Source organism: Sus scrofa, chromosome 6, assembly GCF_054392235.1.
Source record: "Sus scrofa isolate SSC_HxYL_T2T_F1_AM1 chromosome 6, Sscrofa_HxYL_maternal_Yorkshire_Landrace_v2.0, whole genome shotgun sequence".
In the NCBI taxonomy this organism is placed as follows: domain Eukaryota; kingdom Metazoa; phylum Chordata; class Mammalia; order Artiodactyla; family Suidae; genus Sus; species Sus scrofa.
The window spans coordinates 172,036,965-172,059,865 of record NC_139388.1 but is presented as its reverse complement, the minus strand read 5'-3'; the positions used below and the strand labels follow the sequence as shown (position 1 = coordinate 172,059,865).

Here is a 22,901-nt window from a genome sequence, read left to right as displayed (position 1 = left end):
CAAAGGGCTGTAATTGCTACCGCGAGTTCGCTCCCAGAGTGTTCTGCTGAAGCATCAAGACCTGGTGTGTCTGTGCTCCAGGGCTTCCCACCCAGAATCCAGGCCTTGGGAGGATCCACAGAGGGCTATGCTGAGCCAGCCCTGAGGGGAGAAGCCCAGGTGCCCTCCAGAACCCACACACCCTGCCTGTCTGGCTTTTTACCCACCTGGGCTGGGATCAGAGGTGTACGCACGGACCCCATGTTCTCCTTGCTGTGCTCAGGGCGGACTCCCCCACAGACAGACGGCACCTTCAAGCTTCTGGCTGGGCTCAGCCGTCTGCCCAGAGGGCGCCCTCTTCCTCCCGCCTCCGCCAGGCCAGTGCTCAGGGAGCAGGGGTGGAGGAGGCGGGCTGCGGACCCGCCTGCATTCCTGGGGCAGGTTGAGGGCTCTTCCTGGAGCCTCAGCAGACACACCCACCCAGAAACATCCCGGGAATGGGCTCCCTCCGGGGCCTCCCGCCCTAGGGGGCCAGAAGCACAGCTGCAGCCAGTGGGGGGTCCAGAGAAGCCACTTCGGGTGCCCCCTTACGGTTCCAAGTGGTTCAAAGGGGGCTGAGCCCTAGGACGAGGGACACGGTCGTCCTGGCCTCAGACCTCCTATGGCAGGAGGTGAACCTGAGCCCAGGCTCTAGAGGAGCTGAGTGAAGGTAGAGGGCCTGCCCTTGCCGTGCCCCCAACCCCCGGGACTGGTTCGTCCTGCTCCAAGCCAGGAGAGCAGATGGGGCCTGGTCCCCAGCCTGGCCACAGGGCCCCGCTGTCCCCCGAGTCCTGGTCAAGGACACCACAGCCTGTCCTTCCCCCACCACGCCATCTGCTCAGCCCAGGCTCCATCGCTTCTGAAAGAACTGTGGGGTATGAGCGTGTGGCCAGACCTCCTTCCACGCGTGTCTCCCTCTCTGGCGTGTCTGTTTCACGGTCTCGGACTCCACCGCCCTGTCTCTCTCCCCTGCCCGCGCCTGTCTGCTTTCCCTTCCCGGACTGTCTTGCATCGATCCTGTTCTCTTCTCGGCTCCTCGGGTCCTTGCATCCTCTCTCCCTCCCTTTGGCGTCACCATCTCTGTCACTTTCTTTCTCCCTCACTCTGCTCCCCGGGAGGACCTCTGTGCCCGGGCCTGGCTTGGCAAGCACAGGTCTCCCCCCGGCAAGGAACCTGGAGCAGAGTTGGGCCCAGTTACCCCCCACAAAGTGGCCATGGCCGGGCAGGACAGTCTCCTGTCATGACTTGTCCCGCACTCCTGCAAGAATGTCCGAGAGAGCGTCCCAGGACAAGAGGCACTGGGGTTGGGCCGAGACCAGCCCAGCCCTGGGAGGGGGTAGGGCCAGAGGACTGTGTGGCACTTCCAGCCTGAGGACGTCGTGGACCCTCTCGTGCGTGCTGTGCTGGACAGCTGCCAGCGCCCAGCCCTCTGGTGCCGGGGGCCTTCCTCCCTCTGCCTGTCCAGCTGGTACGCCCCGACACACCACAGCCTAAAGAGGAATGTACCAAGAATTAGCGTAATGCAGGACTTCCCATCATGGGGCAGCGGAAACGAATCCGACTTGGAACCACGAGGTTGCGGGTTCGATCCCTGGCCTCTCTCCGTGGGTTAAGGATCCCGCATTGCTGTGGCTGTGGCGTAGGCTGGCGGCCGTACTCCGAGTAGACCCCTAGCCTGGGAACCTCCATATGCCGTGGGTGCAGCCCTAAAAAGACAAAAAAAAAAAAAGGAATTAATATAACGCCGGCCTGGAATTTGCCTTTCCACCCGGTTCTCAAATACCCCGGGCACTAACAGGGGTCTGAGTACTGCCCTGCCGTGGGGCAGGGTCCAGGCTCCGAGCTCGGCACTCACGGCCTCTATCGTCTTGCTGGCCAGCCTGCCCTGGCCCCTCCAAACCACAGAATAGCTCCTGCCGTTCCCCCTACCCCTTGCCTGTGGCCACGGGAGCATCTGTCTTCCCAGCTAGGACACTGTTAAGAGGGGAAGGAGACGTTGCGGATAATTGTACCGGGACAGCGAGCCTGGGCCAGGGCTGTCCCAGGTGGGCCAAGGGTACAGTCTTCCTTCCCTTGGCCTGAGCTGGAGGACCCACCCCTACGTCTGGCAGCCTATTCCTAAAGCACCTCCAGGTGGCGCCCTCTGACCCCTGAAGGCCCTCTGGCTCTGGCCCTCTGCCCGCCAGGCCTCCTCGCCTTAGCCCGGCGCCCACAGTTGGGCCCGTGAGGCAGGGGCGTGGATCTTTGGATGGGGGGGTGGTCCTGAAGTGCCCCTCCTGGCCACTTGAGAGGCCCGTGCCCACCCTCTGCCCGCCCTGGGCCAGGCCCCTCGGGGCCAGAGTCCTTCACATCGTGTCTCCCTTTCTCTCCCTCTCCCGCGGTCAGTGGCGGCCAGAGGAGTCCGAGGACTATGTAAGTAAGAGGAGTGCGGTGTGGGCATCACCCGGGTCAGGCTGGGCTCGTGGGACACCCCCCCCCCGCCTTTCCTCCCAGCCTGAGCCGCCAGGATCCGCAGGGCAGCAGCCTCATCTGGAGAAAATTGGCATTTAGGCACGAGCCCCGAGCTGAGCAGTGATTGGCCTTTCCTCTAATCCTTGCTTCTCGCCTGTCGAGCAGCAATTTCAGGCCAGTGTTGGCGATCGACCAGGTCCTGGCCCCTGCTCTGGCCAGACAGGGATGGAGTTAAATCTGATCCTGAATGATCGTTAGGGCTTATTGATCCCTGGCCTGAAAAATCACCCTGCTCTGGGCCCAGGCTGGGAGGGGAGTCTGGGGAGCCGGGTTCTGGCCTTGGTGCGTTCTGGAGCCCCAGCCCTGGGAGACCCTCCAGCCGGGGCAGGAGGGAGCCGTCAAGGGGTTGATGGCGGCTGCAGTGGCCCCGGCCGAGGCTCAGAGCTGGAGGCATGCCAGGGCTGGTGGTGACCGCTCTGTTCCCACTGTGCAGTGGTCCCCTCCCCTCTCCCACTCTTCCCTCTGTGTGGTGTAGCTTGGCCTCCCCTGGTGTTTCTCCGCATGTCCGGAAATGATCCTTGGCTGGAGAGGGGCATACGGGCAGGGCCTGCCAGGGTGGGGGGACGATGCCCTGGCTGACCTCTCAGACATCACTGGGGACCTGGAGGAGTGTGCTCCCCCGGTGTGGGGTTCCCTGTCCGCCTCTTCTCTCCTTCCCGTCTCAGGAAGCATTGCAGGGCATCGGGTGCTCACAGAGCCGGTGCCTAGGTGGGGGTGGGAGGGGTCCTGCCTCGGGCCCACCCCTCCACTGGCTCTGTGCACGTGCACATGCGTTATCTACAGGGGGCCCTCGCCTGCTGGTGCAGGAGGAGCCACAGGCTATGTGCGTGCCAGGAGCCACGCGAGGTGCTATGTGCGTGCGAGGCTGTGTGCCCTGTGTGTCACGTGTGCCCAGGCCTCACGAGGTGTCATTCACAGCACAATGGAGTGAAAGAACAGTGTGGTCCTTTGTTGTTGTCTGAAAGGAAGAAGGAGCTGTTCGCCCCAGGCTCGTGGCTCCTGGGATGGGCTGGGTCCTCCTGGGCACACGTCCCCCTGCCCGTCCTGCCTCCAGCGGAGCCCAGCGCGGCCCAGCCCCCTCTGCCAGGGCCTCCAGCCCTGTGCGAGCCCCGGAGGGGCCCCGCCCGCCCAAGTCCCGAGCGGCTGGCCCAGGCTGGCCCCTCCGGGCTCTCCTGTGACGGGAACGGCCCCCCTCCTCCCTTAGGAAACCACCATCAGTGGCCTGACCCCGGAGACCACCTACTCCATTACCGTGGCCGCCTACACCACCAAGGGGGACGGCGCCCGCAGCAAGCCCAAGATCGTCACGACCACGGGGGCAGGTGAGTGAGGGGTCGGGGCAGAGCTGGGGGGGCGCTGAGGGAGGGCCCGGCCGGAGCCCAGCGCGTGGTTGTTCAGTCCCAGGCCGGCCCACCATGATGGTCAGCACCACGGCCATGAATACCGCGCTGCTGCAGTGGCACCCGCCCAAGGAGCTGCCCGGCGAGCTGCTCGGGTACCGGCTGCAGTACCGCCGGGCCGACGAGCCGAGGCCCAACACCATCGACTTCGGCAAAGACGACCAGCACTTCACCATCACGGGCCTGCACAAAGGGGCCACCTACATCTTCCGGCTCGCTGCCAAGAACCGGGCCGGCCCGGGGGAGGAGTTTGAGAAGGAGGTCACGACCCCCGAGGACGCGCCCAGCGGCTTCCCCCAAAACCTGCGCGTGGTGGGGCTGACCACCTCCACCACGGAACTGACCTGGGAGCCCCCGGTGCTGGCGGAGAGGAACGGGCGCATCACCAACTACACGGTGGTGTACCGCGACATCAACAGCCCGCAGGAGCTGCGCAGCGTCACCGCCGACACCCACCTGACGCTCTCTGGCCTCAAGCCAGACACCACGTACGATGTCAAGGTCCGCGCTCACACCAGCAAAGGCGCCGGCCCGCTCAGCCCCAGCATCCAGTCCCGGACCATGCCCGTGGAGCAAGGTGTGTGCTGCGGGCACCTGGCGGCACCTGGGGACCTCTGCTCTCCTTGACCCACTGACCTCTGGCAACTGTGATCCACCAGCTTCTGGTGTGTGACCCTCCAGTCCTCTCATGACCGTGACCACTAACCTCTAGCAAACGGGCCCCACGTTCTCGGGGTGCGGCCCCTGACCTCTGCTGTCCTTGACCTACTGACCTCTGCTGTGAGACTCTCCGATCTCTTGTGACCTTGACCCACTGATCTCTTTTGACTGCATCACCGCTCTTGGGGGTGCCACGCTCATCTCCTGGGGCCACGACCCCTGACCTCTCCTGAACATGGCCGCCACATGCTTCTCATGACCGAATCCTACCGACCTCTGGTCCCTCTGACCTGGTGTTCTGTAAGCGCCAGCCTCACCCAAGCACTTCCGGAGATCCTGAGCGTGGGTCCTGCGGCATCTGCCCTGCGCGGTGCCCCCTGTGAGGAAGAGCCGGGGCTGGGAGCTCAAGTGTGCAGTGGAAGCTGGCGGGAGCGGGGTGCCTGGCCCTCTGCAGCTCTTCCTAACTCGCTGTGCCCGGCCCCGTGTGTCTTCCTGGCGGGGAACCTTCAGGCCCATCCACGCCAGTGACGCAGCCAGCGCTGACTCCCTGCTTGTATCCCAACAGTGTTTGCCAAGAACTTCCGAGTGGCGGCTGCCATGAAGACGTCGGTGCTGCTCAGCTGGGAGGTCCCCGACTCCTACAAGTCGGCCGTCCCCTTCAGGGTGGGTGAAGCCCGCCGCGCCCAGGACACGCGCGGTCCTCTGTGGGCCCTCGTCTCGGTCCCCGCCCGTGCATGTGCATTCGTGGTGTCAGATCCTGGCTTGCTGTGCGTGCGTGCGCGTGGGCCCTGCCCTGAGGGCCCGTGATGGGAAGCCCCACCCAAACGCAGGGCCCCCTCCTCCCCCCGCGCAGATCCTGTACAACGGGCAGAGCGTGGAGGTGGACGGGCACTCCATGCAGAAGCTGATCGCAAACCTGCAGCCGAACACGGAGTACTCGTTCGTGCTGATGAACCGCGGCAGCAGTGCGGGCGGCTTGCAGCATCTCGTGTCCATCCGCACCGCCCCCGACCTGCTGCCGCACAAGCCGCTGCCGGCCTCTGCCTTCATAGAGGACGGCCGCTTCACCCTCTCCATGCCCCACGTGCAGGACCCCTCGCTCATCAGGTGTGCCCAGGAGGCTGGGGGAGGAGGGCAGGGCGGCGACCTGAGCCTGGGGGAGGACCGCCCTGACCCCGCCCCTTCTGCCCACCCAGGTGGTTCTACATCATGGTGGTGCCCATTGACCGCGTGGGAGGGAGCATGCTGGCGCCACGATGGAGCACGCCCGAGGAGCTGGAGCTGGACGAGGTGTCTGGGGACCAGACAGGGCGGCCCTGACGACGGTCCCATTGCAGTGGCTGGCTGCGGCCCTGGGGACTCCCCCAAACCGGAATCACTCTCTGGCTGGCAGCCTGCCCCCGCCTCGGGGGAGAGAGACGCTGAGGTGGCCCTAGGGAGCTTCCGGAGAACTCCGGGAGGGCTTACGGAGACCGCCCCCGAGGGGTTTGCGGAGCATCCCCTGGGGTGGGGAGTGGTAGAGGCATCTCTTGAGACCTCAAGAGTCCTGGCCCCCGAAAGCTTTGGCGTCTCAAGGCTCCAGAGGCCGCAGAGGAGCTAGGGTGGAGCCCGGCCTGTTTGGCATCTCCCTCCTCCTCCCGCAGAGGAGCGCAGGCAGCCCTCTGATTAGTGAGGGCAAGGTTACCCAGAGCGCCCTGTCTTGCCGGATGGGCTAGGAGGAGTGGCACTGCCCCATCGGGTATCCAGCATGATTTTACGAGGACAGTGAGTCAGGCCAGGCTTGGGCCCCTCACACGGAAGGCGAGCCTCAGCCTCAGCCCGGGGCGCTCATGTTCCAGGCCCCGGGTCCAGGAGCGTGTGCCCCAAGGCCCCACTGACCCCCATGCTCTGCTCTGGCAGCTGCTGGAGGCCATCGAGCAAGGCGGCGGGGAGCGGCGGCGGCGGCGGCGGCGGCAGACAGAGCGGCTGAAGCCATACGTGGCCGCCCAAGTGGACGTGCTGCCTGAGACCTTCACCCTGGGGGACAAGAAGAGCTACCGGGGCTTCTACAACCGGCCCCTGTCTCCAGACCTGAGCTACCAGTGCTTTGTGCTCGCCTCTCTGAAGGAACCCGTGGATCAGGTCTGCCCAAGACCCCAGCCTCATCAGACAGACACTCTGCAGGCCCATCTCAAACACCACGAGATCCCAGGCCTGCAGTAACCCAGAGGCCCCGGGCTGCCTTAGGGGCCTCAAGGCACTAACTCCTGAGGCCCAGAAGGCCAGACCTACTCTGGCCCTCGGCCCAGGCAGCGGGCCAGGCCCACGTCAGCCTCTTGGGTCCAGGTTGGGGGCAGAGGGTGGGGGTCTGGCCCCGGGCTCATCATCTGTGCTGTTCCTCCACTGGGCCGCAGAAGCGCTACGCCGCCAGCCCCTACTCCGACGAGATCGTGGTGCAGGTGACTCCGGCGCAGCAGCAGGAGGAGCCCGAGATGCTGTGGGTGACGGGCCCCGTCCTGGCCGTCATCCTCATCATCCTCATCGTCATCGCCATCCTGCTGTTCAAGAGGTGAGTGCTCCGGGGACGCCCCGCCCCGGCCCCCAGGCCCTCCCCGTGCCTGCTGCCGGCAGACCTGGGGCAGCCCCGGCGGCGCCCCGGGCCCAGTGGAGGAGCCGAAGCAGGGTGTGCGCACACACGTGGGCGTGACCCTGAGTGTGACCAGGGGCCCAACCCTCAGAGAGCTTGTCCACGTGCATCGTCAGGCGTGTCTGTCCGTTCGTCCGGCTGTCCGTCTGTCTTAGTGGATGTGAGTGGGTCTGTCTCTCAGGTTCAAGGCACCGCCTTCTCCTGGTCCTGCCTTCAGCACCTCCTCTGCCCCCATCCCTGGATGACGCCCCTGCTGGGGCCTCCAGACCCAGCTCCAGGCCCACATGTGCCCAGGGACATTCCCTTGGCGCACGCTTCACATCTGCTGTGCCCACAGCATCCACAGCTCTCCCAGACGCTGGGTGCCTTGAACCTCCCCACGACCCTCCCCCAGGGTCCCGAATCACAGGGAGTGGGCCACCCCCCGAGTTACCAACCAGAAACCGGGGGGTCACCCTCGCCACTCCTCTGTCTCGCTGCACCCAGTCTCCCATGCGTCCTCCCGTGAACACCACTGGGCCCGCTGTGGGCTCCCCACGAAGCAGCGCACGTGCCCGGGTGGCTGGGGACCTGGCACGTGGCTCCCCTCAGTCCTCTCTCAGGCAGTTGCAGGAGTCTCTCCTCCTCTCCGTCCTCCTCCCAGCTGGAGAGGTATTTCCAAAGATTTATTTTGTCACTTTAAAGTGTCACAACAGCTCAGGTTTTTTTTGTTTTGTTTTTTGTCTTTTTGCCATTTCTTGGGCCACTCCCGTGGCATGTGAAGGTTCCCAGGCTAGGGGTCCAATCGGAGCTGTGGCCACCGGCCTACACCACAGCCACAGCAACGCGGGATCCGAGCCGCGTCTGCAACCTACACCACAGCTCACGGCAACGCCGGATCGTTAATCCACTGAGCAAGGGCAGGAACCGAACCCGCAACCTCATGGTTCCTAGTCGGATTCTTTAACCACTGCGCCACAACGGGAACTCCAGAACATCTCAGCTTTAACTAAGGAGAGTTATAGCCTGACAGTCATCAGATACCCAACTCCTCTGGCCCCCGCCACCATGCCCGATGCGGTCACTGACCAAATGCAGGTCCCGGCCGGCTCAGGCTGTGCCCCTCTGCCCCGGAGTTCTCCCTCTCCTTGCCCAGGCAACTGCCATCCCATCCTGCAGGACTCCTTTCCGGGCTCTGGTGCCCATGGGGCTCTGCCAGCCACTGCCCCCCTCTGCCCCTCTCTGCCCGTGGTGCTTCACTGGAAACATCACTGGTCTCGGCCAGCACAGGGCTGGCAGCAAACGCCTGTTGGTCCGTGTGTCTGGACGCATTTGCACACAAGTTCCCGTGCCCAGCTCCCCACTCCTCCCGGCCCGGACCTGGGGCCCCCTTCCTGAGGTTAGCTGCTTCCTCCCGGGGTGAACAGGGACAGGCCATCCTGATTCAGGGCGTGGAGACCCTTGGGTGGGGAGCTTGAGGAGTCCCACACACCCACTCGTCTTTCCACTGCCACCCGGGTCCTGGCGTCTGCCAGGAGAGGCGAGCCTCCCTGGGAATGCCACACGGGTGCCATAGATCGGTCCGGCAGTGTCCCCCTTGGCATGAGAGAGCCTGAGCGCTTGACAGAAACAGTGACCGTTCCTTTCTTCTGTCCTTGCCTGTCTTTCGGGACCTAGTAAACAAGAAAGGTAGGAATCCTTCCTTCTCTCCGCACACGCCCCCGCCTTCACGTCTCCCCCGCGCACCGCGGGCCCGCAGGGAGGGGCGGGGTGCGGGCCGGGCGCCCCCCGGCCTGCGGCTGTCTGGCCTGCTTGGCAGCCGGGGGACGGGCTCTGTCACTCTCGCCTGGTGCTTTGCACAGGCGGTGCCCCCTTCTCCAGGCACAGGCGTAGTGCAGTCCTCTGACGCCCCCTGCCCTTCCCCCAGGCTCCCCGTGCTCCGCGGTGTTCGCGGGAGCCAGTCTGGCCTGTGTGCGGGCCGTGCGCACTCTCCCAAGTTCTTCCCTGAACACCCCTGTGTCCGCTGAGCAGAAGCGGCCCCTGGGTACTAGTCAGCAGCAGGACCTTGCAGTCTGCCTCTGAGCCTGTCCTTGAGACGGGGAGCTGGGGCCAGGCTCTGCCTGGCTGGGGGACGCCTTCCGGGCCCCTCCCCTGCTGCTCTGCGCCTTTGCCCTGATGCCCACGGCCAGGCAGCAGGGCCCAGCTCTGTGATGTTTGCATATCTTACGTGTCATTTGCATGTGGCCCCCCCCGTGGCTCCCGCTGCCTCAGCCGTGGGGCCCTTCGGACAACAGTCCCTCTGTGGGAAGGAGCCGCCAGCCTCTGCGGCCCCCCCGCCTCGCTGCGCTGGCCCTCTGTCCACTCCCCACTCCTGCTGTCACCCCCCCCCCCATGTTCTCTCCTGCAAAGCTGCTCTGGCCCTGGCTTCCCTGCACTCAGACCCCAGGCTGCGGTGGGAGGGGCAGAGCTGTGGACACAGGCTCCGTGGCAGCCGGCTGCGCCCTGCATCTGTGTCCTCCGCCTCGACCTCGGTTCTCACCACCTGCCCTCTGCCTCCCCAGGAAAAGGACCCAGTCCCCATCGTCCAAGGATGAGCAGTCCATTGGGCTGAAGGACTCTCTGCTGGCCCACTCCTCCGACCCCGTGGAGATGCGGAGGCTCAACTACCAGACCCCAGGTAGGGCGGCTCCCCCAGCCTGCCTGCCCCCCATGAAGGCCTGTGGCTCTCCCCCTGGCCTCACCTCGCCCCCTTCTGCCCTTCTCCCTCCACCTTGTTGAGTGACCGAGGAACCCCTATATCCAAAAGCTGGGCAGGTGCTGCAGAGCTCAGGAGCCTCTGATGGCCGGTGGGGCAGCTGCTTAGTTTAGACGCTGCCTTGTCTTTGGTCAAGCTCTCTGGATGTGGGCTAGGGACCCTCCCAGAGCAAACCCCTCTGGCCCCCACATACGAAAGAAGGGTTTGCTGGTGGGAAATGACCCATCAGACACTTGTGGGGGGTGGGGTCCCCGCATCTGACCCTTGCCAGTGGCTGGCTCCAGATTTCCTGCGAGAGTACAGGGCCCTGCCCAGGGCTCGGCGCCTGCCTGTCCTCCCCCCTCACTCTCACGTGGCTCTCTGGCTGTTCCTTCTCCCTGAGGTGTCACTCCCTCCCCACACCCCAGAACCCCAGCAGACATAGCTCAAACTTCTTTCCTGGGGGTGGGGGTGGGGTCTCCTTGGCTCCCAGATGCTTCTATCGAGACACGTCTCACCCTGGGCTGGAATTGCCTCAGTGACAGTCTGAGCTCCGTGGAGCCGGGAGCTGTGTCTCGTTCCTCCAGCCTCCCTTGTTTTGTGCTCACGGTGGGTTCTTGTTGGACGCCTGTGAAGCAGACACACAGACAGCTGAATGAATGCGTGAAAGAACAGAGTTTGTGTGTGCACGAGCTAGTTATTGCTGCATACTAAATCACCCCAAAACCTCGTGGCTGACAAAAACAATTACGTACTATTCACAGTTTTTGTGAGTCAGAAATTCAGACAGGAGCATAGCAGGAGCAGTTTGTCTCCAGTCCAGAATGTCTGGGCTCCTTGGCCGGAGGACTTGAAGGCTGGGAGCCAGATCATTGAAATCAGGGGTCAGCAAACTATGGCCTGGGGCCAGCATGGCCCACCGCCTGTTCTTGCAAATAAAGTTTTATTGGAACGCAGCCGCACTCCTTCAACTGTGTATCATCTACGGCTATTTTCACGCTACAAGGGAGAGTTAAGTAGACACGACAGGCACCATATGTCCACAAAACCCCAAATATTTACTATCTGGCCTTTCATAGAAAAGTTAGCTGACCCGTGATTCTGGAGATTCACTCATTCTCACGTCTGGTGGTCGACACTGGCGTCCACTGTGCGCCCACCTGGGGTTTTTGGCGGTGACGGCCGCAGGAGGCAGCGTCCCCTGGCCCGGGCTCCCTCCCAGCATGCTGACCGAGTTCCAAGGGCCCGTGTCCTGAGTGAGCCCGGCTCACCCGGCAGGCTGCTGCGGCCGGGCCTGATCAGGCCTGTGAGGAAGCAGGCCCGTCTCCTCTGAGAGGGATGCGAGCCATGGGGGCCTTCATCAGGCGGAGCAGTGGGGGAGCTCCCTTCCGTGGCAAAGGCTGCGGAAGCAGTTTCGGGGCTGTGTTTTGCAGCTTGGGAGCTGGGGGTGTCGAGAGCGCAGAGATGAGACGGAGGGTTAGACCAAGGCCCAGCCGCAGAGGGACCTGCGTGCCAGGCTAAGGGGTTTGAATTCCATCTAGAGGGTCCCGGGAGGCATTAAAGGTTTTCAGCAGGGTTGGTTGGACGTGTGCTTTAGAAACATCTCTCTGGCTGCCGTGTGGACGGCAGACGGGCAGTGGGGCGCCTTGGGGAGGGAGGCCGTTGGGAAGGTGCCGAGGAGGTGCCGTGTGGCTCAGCAGGTTAAGAACCTGACTGGTGGCGTTCCCATTGTGGCTCAGCAGGAACAAACCTGACTAGTATCCATGAGGTTGCAGGTTCGACCCCTGGCCTTTCTTAGTGGGTTAAGGATCCGGCATTGCCGTGAGCTGTGGTGTAGGTCACATACGCAGCTCAGATCCCGTGTGCCTGTGGCTGTGGTGCAGGCTGGCAGCTACGGCTCCGATTAGACCCCTAGCCTGGGACCCTCCATATGCCCCAAGTGCGGCCCGAAAAAGAATAAGAGCAGGACCTGGACGGGCGGTGGTAGTGGGGCAGAGGGAAGGGTTGGACTTGGGAAGCACGAGGGCAGCCTGAGCAGCGGGACTGGAGCCTGATTCTACGAGGGGGGAGGAAATGGGGGCGGGGGTGCCAGGATGACTCCGTGGCTGCTGGCTGAACGGTAGGGAGGGCAGGTCCAGGGAGCAGTGAGGTCTCGGGCAGTGGGCCTCCATGGCGACATCCCAGCTGGAACCACGGGCGTGGGGGGCACTGAGGAGCAGGCGGGGGTCAAAGCCCGAGAGTCGGTGGGCTCTCCCAGCGGAGGGGGAGAGGGGTGGGAAGGCAGGAAAGCAGCCAGGGAAGGCGGCGAGGTGTAGAGGGGCCAAGGGGGAGAAGCCGGAGGGAGGACGCAGAGAGAGGCGTGTCCCCAAGCCTGGCGGGGACCTGAGGCTTTGCAGCAGCAGGGACCCGAAGGGGGCTGGGGCTTTGGCAGCTGGGACCTTGGAGAGTGCATGGCGGCCAGGGACCGGGGGCTGGAGCCTTGGCGTGTTGAGGCGTGCCAAGTGGGTGTGAGGGCCCTGCTGGGCTCTGAATCCCGAGGCTGCAGGGCCTGGGGGGATGGCAGGGGCCTGGGAGGAGAAAGTGGGTGGAGCGTGGGCGGCCTGAGGTGGTGTCAGAGGAGTGGGGGCTCCAGAAGGACCAGAGGCCGAGGCCCGCCCAGGACGGGGCACCGTGCAGGTCACCAAAGGTGCTGCAGTCAGGGATGCGGCTCCTGGCAGGGAGAGGCGTCCAGTGCACAGAGTTGGTCCCAGGGAGGGAGCCAGTGACCAGAGGGCCAGTGCGGGCTGGCAGCAGCGTCCACGGTGCACGTTTCTTTTGTGTTTTTAGTTCAGTAAACTAAATTAAATACGAGTTTAGCTCATAATTCGACTTTCATTCTTTTTTTTCTCAGGGCTGCACCCGCAGTACATGGAGGTTCCCAGGCTAGGGGTCAAGTCAGAGCTACAGCTGCCGGCCTACACCACAGCCACAGCAACTCGGGATCCGAGCCACGTCTGCGACCCACACCACAGGTCGCAGGTCCACAGCCGGATCCCTAACCCACTGAGCAAGGGCAGGGATCAAACCTGTGTCCTCATGGATGCTCGTCAGATTTGTTAACCACTGAGCCACCATGGCAACTCCAGCTTTTACTCTGAAAGTGCTTCAAACACACAGCAAAGCCCAAAGAGTGATGAGTCCCCATCTGCACACCCTCCCGTGGGCTCACCCTTCCGTTTCTCACCACCTGTGCCTCACCTCCTTAAAAGCACACCTCCCTTCTGCCAAATCACCTGGGAATAGCCAGGGTCAAGTTTTGGCAGCAGAGGGTACAAGGGTTGGTTTGGACCTAGAATTTCGTCATAGAAAGAGGCCCCCAAGGCCACCCAGGCTCTGGGACACCCAGCTGTCCCTCTGGGGGCGGAAGGAGCTGCGGGGACACTGCCCTCCCTGAGCCCCCGGCCCCTCGCTGTCTGACGGCGACCATGCCAGAGGTTAACGGGTTTCCTTCTCTTGCCCCGTTGTTTTTGTTCTTTTTCTCTGCAGGTTCCAGTGTCCCCAGTTGCCCGAATATCTCAAGTTAGTTTTCCACGTTCCCGTGTGTGGGGCCCACTCTGGCTTCTGTGTGTTTCCTCCTCTTCTCTCATCCCTCGCCTCCGTCCTTCCTCTGCCCTCCTCTCTCTCCTCCTCCCTCTGCACCCCACGCTCTCCCCCCCGGCCTCCTCCCTCCCGTCTCCCCTCCCGCCGTCCTCTCTGCCTCTCTCCTCAGGCCCCCGTCTGTCTGGTGCCTGTCCCATCTCCATACGTCGTGATCGCTCCATCCTCACGCCGGGTGCCGGCGCCGCGGCCTCACGGAGCCTCCCGTGGTGACGGGCGCCAGAGGGGGCAGAGCGCTGTCCACAGGCGGCCCTCGGGCAGGGCGCAGGCTGCGCAGCCCAGCCCCCGCCCGCCGCCCTCGACCTGGGCTCCGGCCCCAGCCTGGGAGGGAGGAAGCCTCTCATCCCGGCTGAGAACCTGCGGCCCAGCACCGCGTCACGTGGACACGCTCACACATGCTCACGGCACACACGCGCCCTCTGTGCTCTCCCTCCCTCCAGCCGCCGTGTGCCCCGCCATCCCTGTCGCCGCATGTGCTGCCGTCTCCACGCCACCAGTGCCGAGTGCTCCATGGTCACACGTGTTCACATGTGCACATACCTGCGTCGGGGCCGTCTCCGCCAGCCCGCGCAGGCCTCGTGCCAACCCTGCCTGTGTGTGCCCTGCCCGCAGGTATGCGAGACCACCCGCCCATCCCCGTCACCGACCTGGCGGACAACATCGAGCGCCTCAAAGCCAACGATGGCCTCAAGTTCTCCCAGGAGTACGAGGTGAGAGGTCCTTTCCCGGCCCGCCCCCTGCCGTGTGCCTGGCCCTGGGCCAGCGTCTGTCCCGCCTCAGGCCTCCGCTGCAGGTGAGGGGCTCCAGGCTTCCCCAGAGCACAGATGGGGTGGGGGGTCAGAGTGGCAAGCGGGGAGCTCAGCTCTCAGATGCCAGGCTTGGCCGAAGCCCCTCCAGACCCCCAGGCCAGGACACTCAGACACATGCCCTGACGCTAACGGAGGCAGGCAGGACGCACACAGAGATGGGCAACCACAGCCGGCATTTGTGGGGAGCTCTCCGGGGGCCGGCTCCGGGCGAGGCCCTGCACATGCCTCACCTCATTCTGTCCCCGCCACAGTTCTCTGAAATGGGTGCTGGAGTCAGCCCATCTTGTCGATGAAGAGCTGAGGCTCAGAGCGGGGAAGCGACTTGCCCAAGGTCACACAGCCAATGAGTGGTAGGGCCTGGCAGCCTGTGCCCTGCACACGCATGTGCTCTTTGGGGTTCTCAGAGCGCAGATCACGGAGATGGGGCACCGGAGCCCTGAATCTTGCTGCTCGGGCTGCACAAACCCTGCTGCTCAGGGCCCTCCCGCGGCTCACTTCACTCTGACCTCCGCCCTGTCCGCTCACAGGCCCAGCTGGGAGGCGCTTCACTCGTGCAGCAGTGGCAAGGAGAGCCCTGCCTCCTCTAAGGGGCACAGAGGTGCGGGAGGCAGGCATCTTCTGCCTCGAGCCCTCGCATCCCTCTGCTCCCAGCGCAGGCCTGGCCCGGCATTCCCCCTGGGATGATGGGGGGACGGGACCGAGGGGCGGGCTGCCCCCTGGTCAGAGGTCTGCCCTCCGCCGTGCGTGCTGTCCTGGACACCAGGATTCCCCTTCCAGGGGCCGTGAGCCAGGTCCCCTCAGAAGAGCTTGAGCTTAGCGGGCGAACCCGTGAGCAGGGCTGCCCTGAGGAAAGCGCGCTGACTTTCCCTGTGGCGCCTCCAAGGGTGGTGGCGGGGGGCCGGCTCTGCGCAAGACCTGCTGCGAGGGCAGCAGAGCTGGTGGGTCGGGCTCCATGCCCTCCGTGCCCTGTCTGCCCGGGAGGCCTCCCTGGTCCTCCGCCGGCGTTCATCCAGTCCCGTGTCCACACCTGCCCTCCTCCCGGTGGGGCTCTGCGCCTCGCTGCCCAGGCTGTGTGCCCCTTCCACCTTCTGCCCCTTCTCCGCTCCAGTCCAAGCTTTCCCCGCAGCCTGCTGTGAGCTCTCGGCCAGGATCCCGTAGCTCTGTTACCTCTAAGCGTCAGTCAGTCACTCGGCAGCCACGGTCAAGCAGTGCCCTGGGCTGGGAGCTGGGGGCATGGCAACAAGTGCCCACAGGGAGTTCCGCCCGTGGGGAAACCAGGGCAGGCCGATGATCAGCACTGAGTGTGACCTCAAGCATTAAACACGCAGACGTGCGGGAAGGTCGGAGATGAAGCAGACTGTGGCTGGGGTGCGCTGGGCTCGCACGGGGCCGGGCTCGCTGTCCTGCGGAGGGACACAGGCTGGCACCAAAACACAGCCGACGTGGCGTGCTGTGCGGAGGACTGGGTGGTGTCGTCTGTAGAGGGAGGGTGGAACCTGTTGCACAAGAGGATTAGATGAGGGGAAACACACGGAGTGCTAGAGCAGTGCCAGGCGCTCGTTATCATCTGAGGCCACGAGGAACTGTGGAAGGATCAAGCAGGGAATGGCTCTGGCTCCAGGACGGAGCGGGGCCAAGCGAAGAGGCAGAGAGAGGCCAATTCTGAGCGGGGGTGGCCTGGCTGAGGCTGTGGCAGCAGACCGGGGAGAGTCGAGAGGGTGGAGGGAGCCCTGGAACCCGGTGACCGAAGGCGTGGGGCGCAGAGGATCTCGGAGGGTGGCTTTTAGGGGCTGTCCGGGGCTTGTGGGTAATGACGACAGTGCCCTTCCTGCAGGGGGACCCCCAGCAGCAGGGCCAGGTTTGCAGGGGAAGCTGGTGAGTGCAGCTTGGCAAAGGGTTTAGATGGAAGGACCTGTGGGGCACCCAGGTGGGGCTGCCAGCTGTTCAGATCGGGAGCTCGGGGAGAGTCTGGGCTGCAGCTGAAATTAGGGCAGTTCCGGCATTTGGGCTTCAGGTACAGCAAGCAAGTGAGCTCGCCCAGGAAAGGTTGGCTATGGTGAAGAGGCCCAGGAATGAAGCCTGGAGGCGCACTGTGCCCTGCCTCGGGAAGGAACAGCCAGGGAGGGAAGAGGGGAGCAGGGCGAGGCTGTGCAGAGGTGTCCGGCACCCTCGGCAGCGTCGGGTCCTGCATGGCCAACCACCGTCTCTCCCTCGTGCTCCGCAGTCCTTAGCTGGGTGCAGGGCTTGAGGGACTGCCCTAGCCCCCACCCCACGCCGGACCACTCTTCTGGGCAAGGAGAACTGGTACCGTGGTCGGAGGAGTCTTTGGCCCATCGTCTCCCGGACAGGCGCCCCAGCGGTCTCTGGGCTCCGGGGCCAGAGGCCAGTGCTCAGCCTTCACCAGCACGGTGGGGCGGATCCCAGGGGCGAAGGCACCAAGTGGGCAGCAGCTGGAAGTCTGGGTCACCATGGGGGCACTAGAGCTCAGCTCCGGCCCCGCTCCACCTGCCACCTCTGTTCCCTGCAGTCCATTGACCCCGGACAGCAGTTCACGTGGGAGAATTCAAACCTGGAGGTGAACAAGCCCAAGAACCGCTACGCCAACGTCATCGCCTACGACCACTCTCGAGTCATCCTGACCTCCATCGATGGTGAGCCACGGGCAGCGGTCCCCCCGCCCCCCGCTGTCCTCCTCCTCGCCCTGGGACAGCTCCTCCTCCAGACGCAGCCCAGGGGTCCCGGGGTGCGCCGAGCTGTGGGCTGAGATGGAGGCCCTGGGACCATGCTCGTCCGCGTGCCTTGCTGTCCGTAGGCGTCCCGGGGAGCGACTACATCAACGCCAACTACATCGACGGCTACCGCAAGCAGAATGCCTACATCGCCACGCAGGGCCCGCTGCCGGAGACCATGGGTGATTTCTGGCGGATGGTGTGGGAGCAGCGCACAGCCACAGTGGTCATGATGACGCGGCTGGAGGAGAAGTCCCGCGTAAGGCCCCGCAGGGCCCTCCCGGGAGGGGCGGGGCCGGGGAAATTCTCAGCCACCCGGCGGCGGCTTCGAGCACCCTCTCCGTCTCTGTGGGAGGAAGCTCCTCAAGGGACTTGCCAAGTGCTGTTGTTCTCCTGGGCTGTCACCCTGTCCCCGCTGCTGGGCGTTCCCGGGGGGGTGGGGCGTGTTCCCCAGACACTCGTGGGCTCCTCGCGTGTTAATATGTTGCCCCAGATGCTGTCATTTTCCAAGAACGTTAATGTCTTCCCCGGTTGCTGGCGTGGTCCTGGGATGTTCACGTGTCCCCCGGATGCTAGAGCGCTGCTGGGGAATTCACACATCTCCTGAGTTAGTTAGTGCAAAGAGCTGCTGTTCTCTGCCTTTGCACAGCAGCGCGTCGCCCGGAACATAAGATTTACAGAGCTTGAAAACGGCACATAAACGTTATGGGTAAATCTGGCAGAAAATGTGCCTGCTGCGATCTGGTCATGAATAAATAATTTTCAATTACGTCCCCTGTTCCCCTCTCGAGGGCAGGGGTGGCGCATCGCGTGAGAGCCTGATATGGTTTGGAAAGGGGTGGCACAGTGGGGCTGAGAGTTCAGGGCTGCTTGCCTTGAGCCGGGTACGCTAGAGCTCCCACCCTGCTTCTGCCTTGGGCTCCGTCCGTCCGAGCCTTTGGGCACCTCCAGTTACCCTCACACCCACCCCCGCTGTCCCCCCGCAGGTGAAGTGTGATCAGTACTGGCCGGCCCGGGGCACCGAGACCTACGGCCTCGTCCAGGTGACCCTCCTGGACACGGTGGAGCTGGCCACATACACCGTGCGCACCTTCGCGCTCCACAAGGTGTGTCCCCCGCCAGGGCCCTGCCGGGACAGCAGTCGGAGCCTCGCGCGCCGTGGGGAGGGGGGTCGTGTGGGAGGCCGGGGCCTGGAGGCGGGAGAGCGCCATGCGGGCCCGCGCCGCGGGTGGGACGGATGGACACGGCACCGAGAGCTCCTTCAGGCTGCCCCGTGAGGCTCCTGAGCCCTGTCGGGGAACGGGGACGTGGCCCCGAGACTGGGGTGGGCACGCTCCCTGGTCCCACCGTCCCTCGCGGCTCTCCTCCCCAGAGTGGCTCCAGTGAGAAGCGGGAGCTGCGGCAGTTCCAGTTCATGGCCTGGCCGGACCACGGGGTTCCCGAGTACCCAACCCCCATCCTGGCCTTCCTGCGGCGGGTCAAGGCCTGCAACCCGCTCGACGCGGGGCCCATGGTTGTGCACTGCAGGTGAGGGGGGGTGAGCCCCGGTGGGCGTGGGCGTGGGGGGCGCAGCCGGAGGGGCCTCTGCGCAGGCTGAGCCCGTGTCCTGCAGCGCGGGCGTGGGCCGCACCGGCTGCTTCATCGTCATCGACGCCATGCTGGAGCGGATGAAGCACGAGAAGACGGTGGACATCTACGGCCACGTGACCTGCATGCGGGCGCAGCGCAACTACATGGTGCAGACGGAGGACCAGTACGTGTTCATCCACGAGGCGCTGCTGGAGGCCGCCACGTGCGGACACACAGAGGTGCCCGCCCGCAGCCTCTACGCCCACATCCAGAAGCTGGGCCAAGTGCCTCCCGGGGAGAGCGTGACTGCCATGGAGCTGGAGTTCAAGGTGGGCGCGGGGCCGGGCGCACCCGCCCGCCTCCCGGGCCTCGATGGGCGGGGTCTGGTCCCCGGGGAGCCGGGCCTGACCGGCCCTCCCTCTCACCAGCTGCTGGCCAGCTCCAAGGCCCACACATCCCGCTTCATCAGCGCCAACCTGCCCTGCAACAAGTTCAAGAACCGCCTGGTGAACATCATGCCCTACGAACTGACCCGGGTGTGTCTGCAGCCCATCCGCGGCGTGGAGGGCTCCGACTACATCAACGCCAGCTTCCTGGACGGCTACAGGTCAGCACGCACACGACGGCCCCCCAGGCCCAGGGGTCGCCGGGCCTGTGCCTGGCTGGCCGGGGCACGGCGGGATAGGGCCAGCCCGGAGGGCCAGGGTGGGCTTCCTGGAGAAGGGGGGGTTTGAGGGGGCCCCCCAGGGACGAGGCAGTGGCGGGGGGGGACGGGGCCAGCAGCAGCGCCTCCAGCAGGTCCGGCCCTGTGTCCACCCCAGACAGCAGAAGGCCTACATAGCCACGCAGGGGCCCCTGGCGGAGAGCACCGAGGACTTCTGGCGCATGCTCTGGGAGCACAACTCCACCATCGTCGTCATGCTGACCCGGCTGCGGGAGATGGGCAGGGTGAGCCCGTCCCTGGGGCCCCCGGGACCTGACAGCACACCAGCCCCCCGCCCCCGCACGGCCGTCTCCTCTGCCTCCCAGCCCCATTCCACCCCCAAATGCTCTGAAACCCGGAGCCGCCTCCGCCTTCCTCCCCCACCTTCCTCCCCTGACCGTGGGGGCTGGGTCCTCTGTCCACAGGAGAAATGCCACCAGTACTGGCCCGCAGAGCGCTCTGCTCGCTACCAGTACTTTGTCGTCGACCCGATGGCTGAGTACAACATGCCCCAGTACATCCTGCGCGAGTTCAAGGTCACAGACGCCCGGGTGAGTGTGGACAGGGGAGCGTCTGTATTTGCCTGAAGGCATGTCTGTAAAACTACCGGAGCCCCTTGGGGCGGGGGCTGCCTGCACGTTTCCCCCACTCAGGCCATAGAACATGGGCCCCTTTCCCGGGGTGGCCTTGGTGTCACGACTTACCTGAGTCACGCCACTGCCCGCGTGGCCTGGGGCTCCAGCCAACTCCGGCTCCTCTTCCCTCTCCCAGGATGGGCAGTCGAGGACGATCCGGCAGTTCCAGTTCACGGACTGGCCAGAGCAGGGCGTGCCCAAGACGGGCGAGGGCTTCATCGACTTCATCGGGCAGGTGCACAAGACCAAGGAGCAGTTCGGGCAGGACGGGCCCATCACGGTGCACTGCAGGTGGGGCCAACCCCGTGGAGGGCTGGACGGGTGGGGGTCCAGGGGCCTCGGGGCAGGAGCCCTGATCCAGCGCTGTGCCCGAGCAGCGCCGGCGTGGGCCGCACCGGCGTGTTCATCACGCTGAGCATCGTCCTGGAGCGGATGCGCTACGAGGGCGTGGTGGACATGTTCCAGACCGTGAAGACGCTGCGCACACAGCGCCCGGCCATGGTGCAGACGGAGGTACGCGGGCCGCTGGCCGCCCGAGGCCGCTCCTCACAGCCACGGGCTGCTGGCACTGATCCCTGCCTGCTCTGCCCGGGGCGCTGGGGTGGGATGAGCTGATCACGCTCCCCTCTCAGCAGCGGTGCCCTGAGCACCAGTGGGGTGCCTGCCTCCCGGCTAGGGTTGGATGTGGCTGTCCTTAAGGGGTGCATGGTCTAGGGGCAGTTTGAGGGGCAGGAGGAAGTCTGAGCAGATGTCTGGGTCCCGCCTCTGCTCCTGGCCAGCAGAGGCAGAGGCTGACTCAGTGTCCCCCCCCCCCGCCCCCGGCTGCAGTGTGAATGCCCTTGGCCTTGTTAGGGATATCTGCCGGCACTGCCCACCCTGACCAGCCCCCTGTCCTGCCCGGCAGGACCAGTACCAGCTGTGCTACCGCGCAGCCCTGGAGTACCTCGGCAGCTTTGACCACTATGCAACGTAACTACCGCCCCCCCTCCTCCGCTGCCCCCGCCTGGGGGCTCTGGAGGGGACCCAGCTCCTCTGAGCCATACCGACCATCGTCCAGCCCTCCTGCACGGATGCTGTTGTTGGCAGAGCACAGCCCTCTGAGATCACAGCGTTTCAGGAACATTGCCACACCAGACGGAGAGCCCAGCACTCCCCTGGGTGAGGGGGCGGGCGGGCAGGCAGGCGCCGGGCCGTCTCTGCCCCCCAGGCCCGCCCCGAGCCGCTTCGAGTTCTCTGTTCCGCTGCCGCGTTTCTCATGCTTCTTCTCATGGGGGGGAATGGGAGCAAAACCTCCTTTTTTTATACATTAAGTGGGGTAGACAGGGATTCTAGCCTCTTCCCTCTGACTTTTCCTTTTGCAAATTCTTAACTGCAGAATGGGCTGCTGTGGGGGTTGGGGTGTAGTTTGTTTTCTCCTTTGAGTTCGCGTTGGATCCTCTTTCTGTTTGATGCCTTTCATTTCACTGCTGAGGGATGGAGCGTGCCTTCCTCGTGTGTGTGGAGCTGGGGCTGCCGGCCTGAGCGGAGGCATGGCTGATTCGGCTGCTCTTCCAGCCCTTCAGACAAGATCCCGTTTCAGCCAAATGCAGGGAAACACATTTTTAGAAAAAAGAAAAGAAAAAAAAAAAAAAAAAAGCCCTGTTTTATTTTTCCTTAAGAGCCTTATTTCAGGCCCCACGGACAGTGGTGGGTGGGGAGGAGACGGGAGGCGCTGGTCCCCAGCCGTCAGTTCCCGTGTGTGTGTGTAACCGTCACAGCCCAGGACCATGGACGTGTCTGGGGAGCCCGGCAGCGTGTTGCTCATCACCATCGTGTCTGCAAAGATGAAAGATAAAGACCACAAACAAACAAAAACCCGAAAGAAAACCGCGGGAAAAAAAGAGTCACCCCCTGGCCTCTGCTTCAAACGCCTGAGAGGGGAGGCGGCTTCCTGCCCCTGGGATTCCGCGGGGAGCTGCCGGCCTGACCTCTGGGCCCCCAGAGCCTCGCTTTTGCCCCCCGCAATGCAGGATGGCGTGGCCGCATGGCCAAGGCGATAGGCACCGGCCCGGCCCTGTGCTGCGCCCCACGCACCTCAGGGCCAAGCAGGGGTGCAGCTGGCCCTGCAGGTCCAGGCCAGTGGGCCTGGCAGCACATACCTGTCCTCAGAGCAGGGGCCGGATGACGTGCCTCCCTGGTTTGCAGCTGTTTTCCAAGCCCCTGAAAATCGCTCGTTTCCACTCCTTCAAGAGGCCCTCCTAAACCAATGTGGCCAGACTACTGGACTTCTCTGAATGGGACTCTGCGCAATGCTTGGGATCTCGGCTTTCGAGGGGCAGGGAGAGGGTCTCTTCCTCGGGGCAGCACTGTCTAGGTAGGTACGAGGGGGCGGGAGGGGTGCATAGCTGTTTTAGCCGAGGGACGTGAGGCGGGCGTCCCCGGATCTAGCTAGGCTGTCAAGATCAACAATCCAGGGTTGGAAATGTTGAATGAGACATTCATTTTTACCTTGTGGATGCTCGTGCTGTAGAGTCCACTGTTGTACACAGTCTGTTTTCTATTTGTTAAGAAAACTACAGCATCATTGCATAATTCTTGATGGTAATAAATTTGAATAATCAGATTTCTTACAAACCGGGCCTCTGTCTCAGCTCTTTCTGGAACCAGAGTCTGGGCTCTGTCAGTCCGTCCCGAGGGGTAGCTTCTGCGGCTGTCCTGCTCCCCAGGAGATAGGCTGCCCTGAGGGTCTGTGACAAGCCCCCTGGCGTGGGGCCCAGTTTCGGAGAGGAGCCTGAAGACCGAGCCGCCCGTGCGTGGAAGGAGCACACGGCAGGGGCCCGGCTCCCTGGGCTGGGGGCATGGCCTCGGAGTCTCCTCACCCTTGCAGTGCTCTGGCTCAGTCTTGTCCGGCTG

At 64.3% G+C, this 22,901-nt stretch overlaps 1 protein-coding gene across 50 annotated transcripts in view; it reads left to right on the top strand.

Moving 5' to 3' along the window:
* Positions 1-22,622, top strand: part of PTPRF (protein tyrosine phosphatase receptor type F) — an 87,095-nt gene extending 64,473 nt beyond the window's left edge. For 9 of the 50 annotated variants that reach the window (XM_084965228.1, XM_084965219.1, XM_084965221.1 and 6 more), the window contains 22 exons: positions 2,404-2,430; positions 3,734-3,851; positions 3,928-4,506; positions 5,155-5,252; positions 5,443-5,696; positions 5,786-5,879; positions 6,489-6,710; positions 6,983-7,137; positions 9,756-9,871; positions 13,454-13,486; positions 14,177-14,274; positions 16,901-17,024; positions 17,186-17,361; positions 18,089-18,208; positions 18,475-18,629; positions 18,715-19,000; positions 19,100-19,278; positions 19,493-19,619; positions 19,800-19,925; positions 20,146-20,300; positions 20,387-20,522; positions 20,914-22,622. In XM_084965228.1, the coding sequence (XP_084821354.1) occupies positions 2,404-2,430; positions 3,734-3,851; positions 3,928-4,506; positions 5,155-5,252; positions 5,443-5,696; positions 5,786-5,879; positions 6,489-6,710; positions 6,983-7,137; positions 9,756-9,871; positions 13,454-13,486; positions 14,177-14,274; positions 16,901-17,024; positions 17,186-17,361; positions 18,089-18,208; positions 18,475-18,629; positions 18,715-19,000; positions 19,100-19,278; positions 19,493-19,619; positions 19,800-19,925; positions 20,146-20,300; positions 20,387-20,522; positions 20,914-20,982 (3,447 nt within the window). In that variant the 3' untranslated portion in view covers positions 20,983-22,622. The remainder of the gene's footprint in view (positions 1-2,403; positions 2,431-3,733; positions 3,852-3,927; positions 4,507-5,154; positions 5,253-5,442; positions 5,697-5,785; positions 5,880-6,488; positions 6,711-6,982; positions 7,138-9,755; positions 9,872-13,453; positions 13,487-14,176; positions 14,275-16,900; positions 17,025-17,185; positions 17,362-18,088; positions 18,209-18,474; positions 18,630-18,714; positions 19,001-19,099; positions 19,279-19,492; positions 19,620-19,799; positions 19,926-20,145; positions 20,301-20,386; positions 20,523-20,913) is intronic. The other 41 variants (XM_084965232.1, XM_021096852.2, XM_084965230.1 and 38 more) reach the window with 7 other exon arrangements.
* The last annotated feature ends 279 nt before the right edge of the window (positions 22,623-22,901 follow it).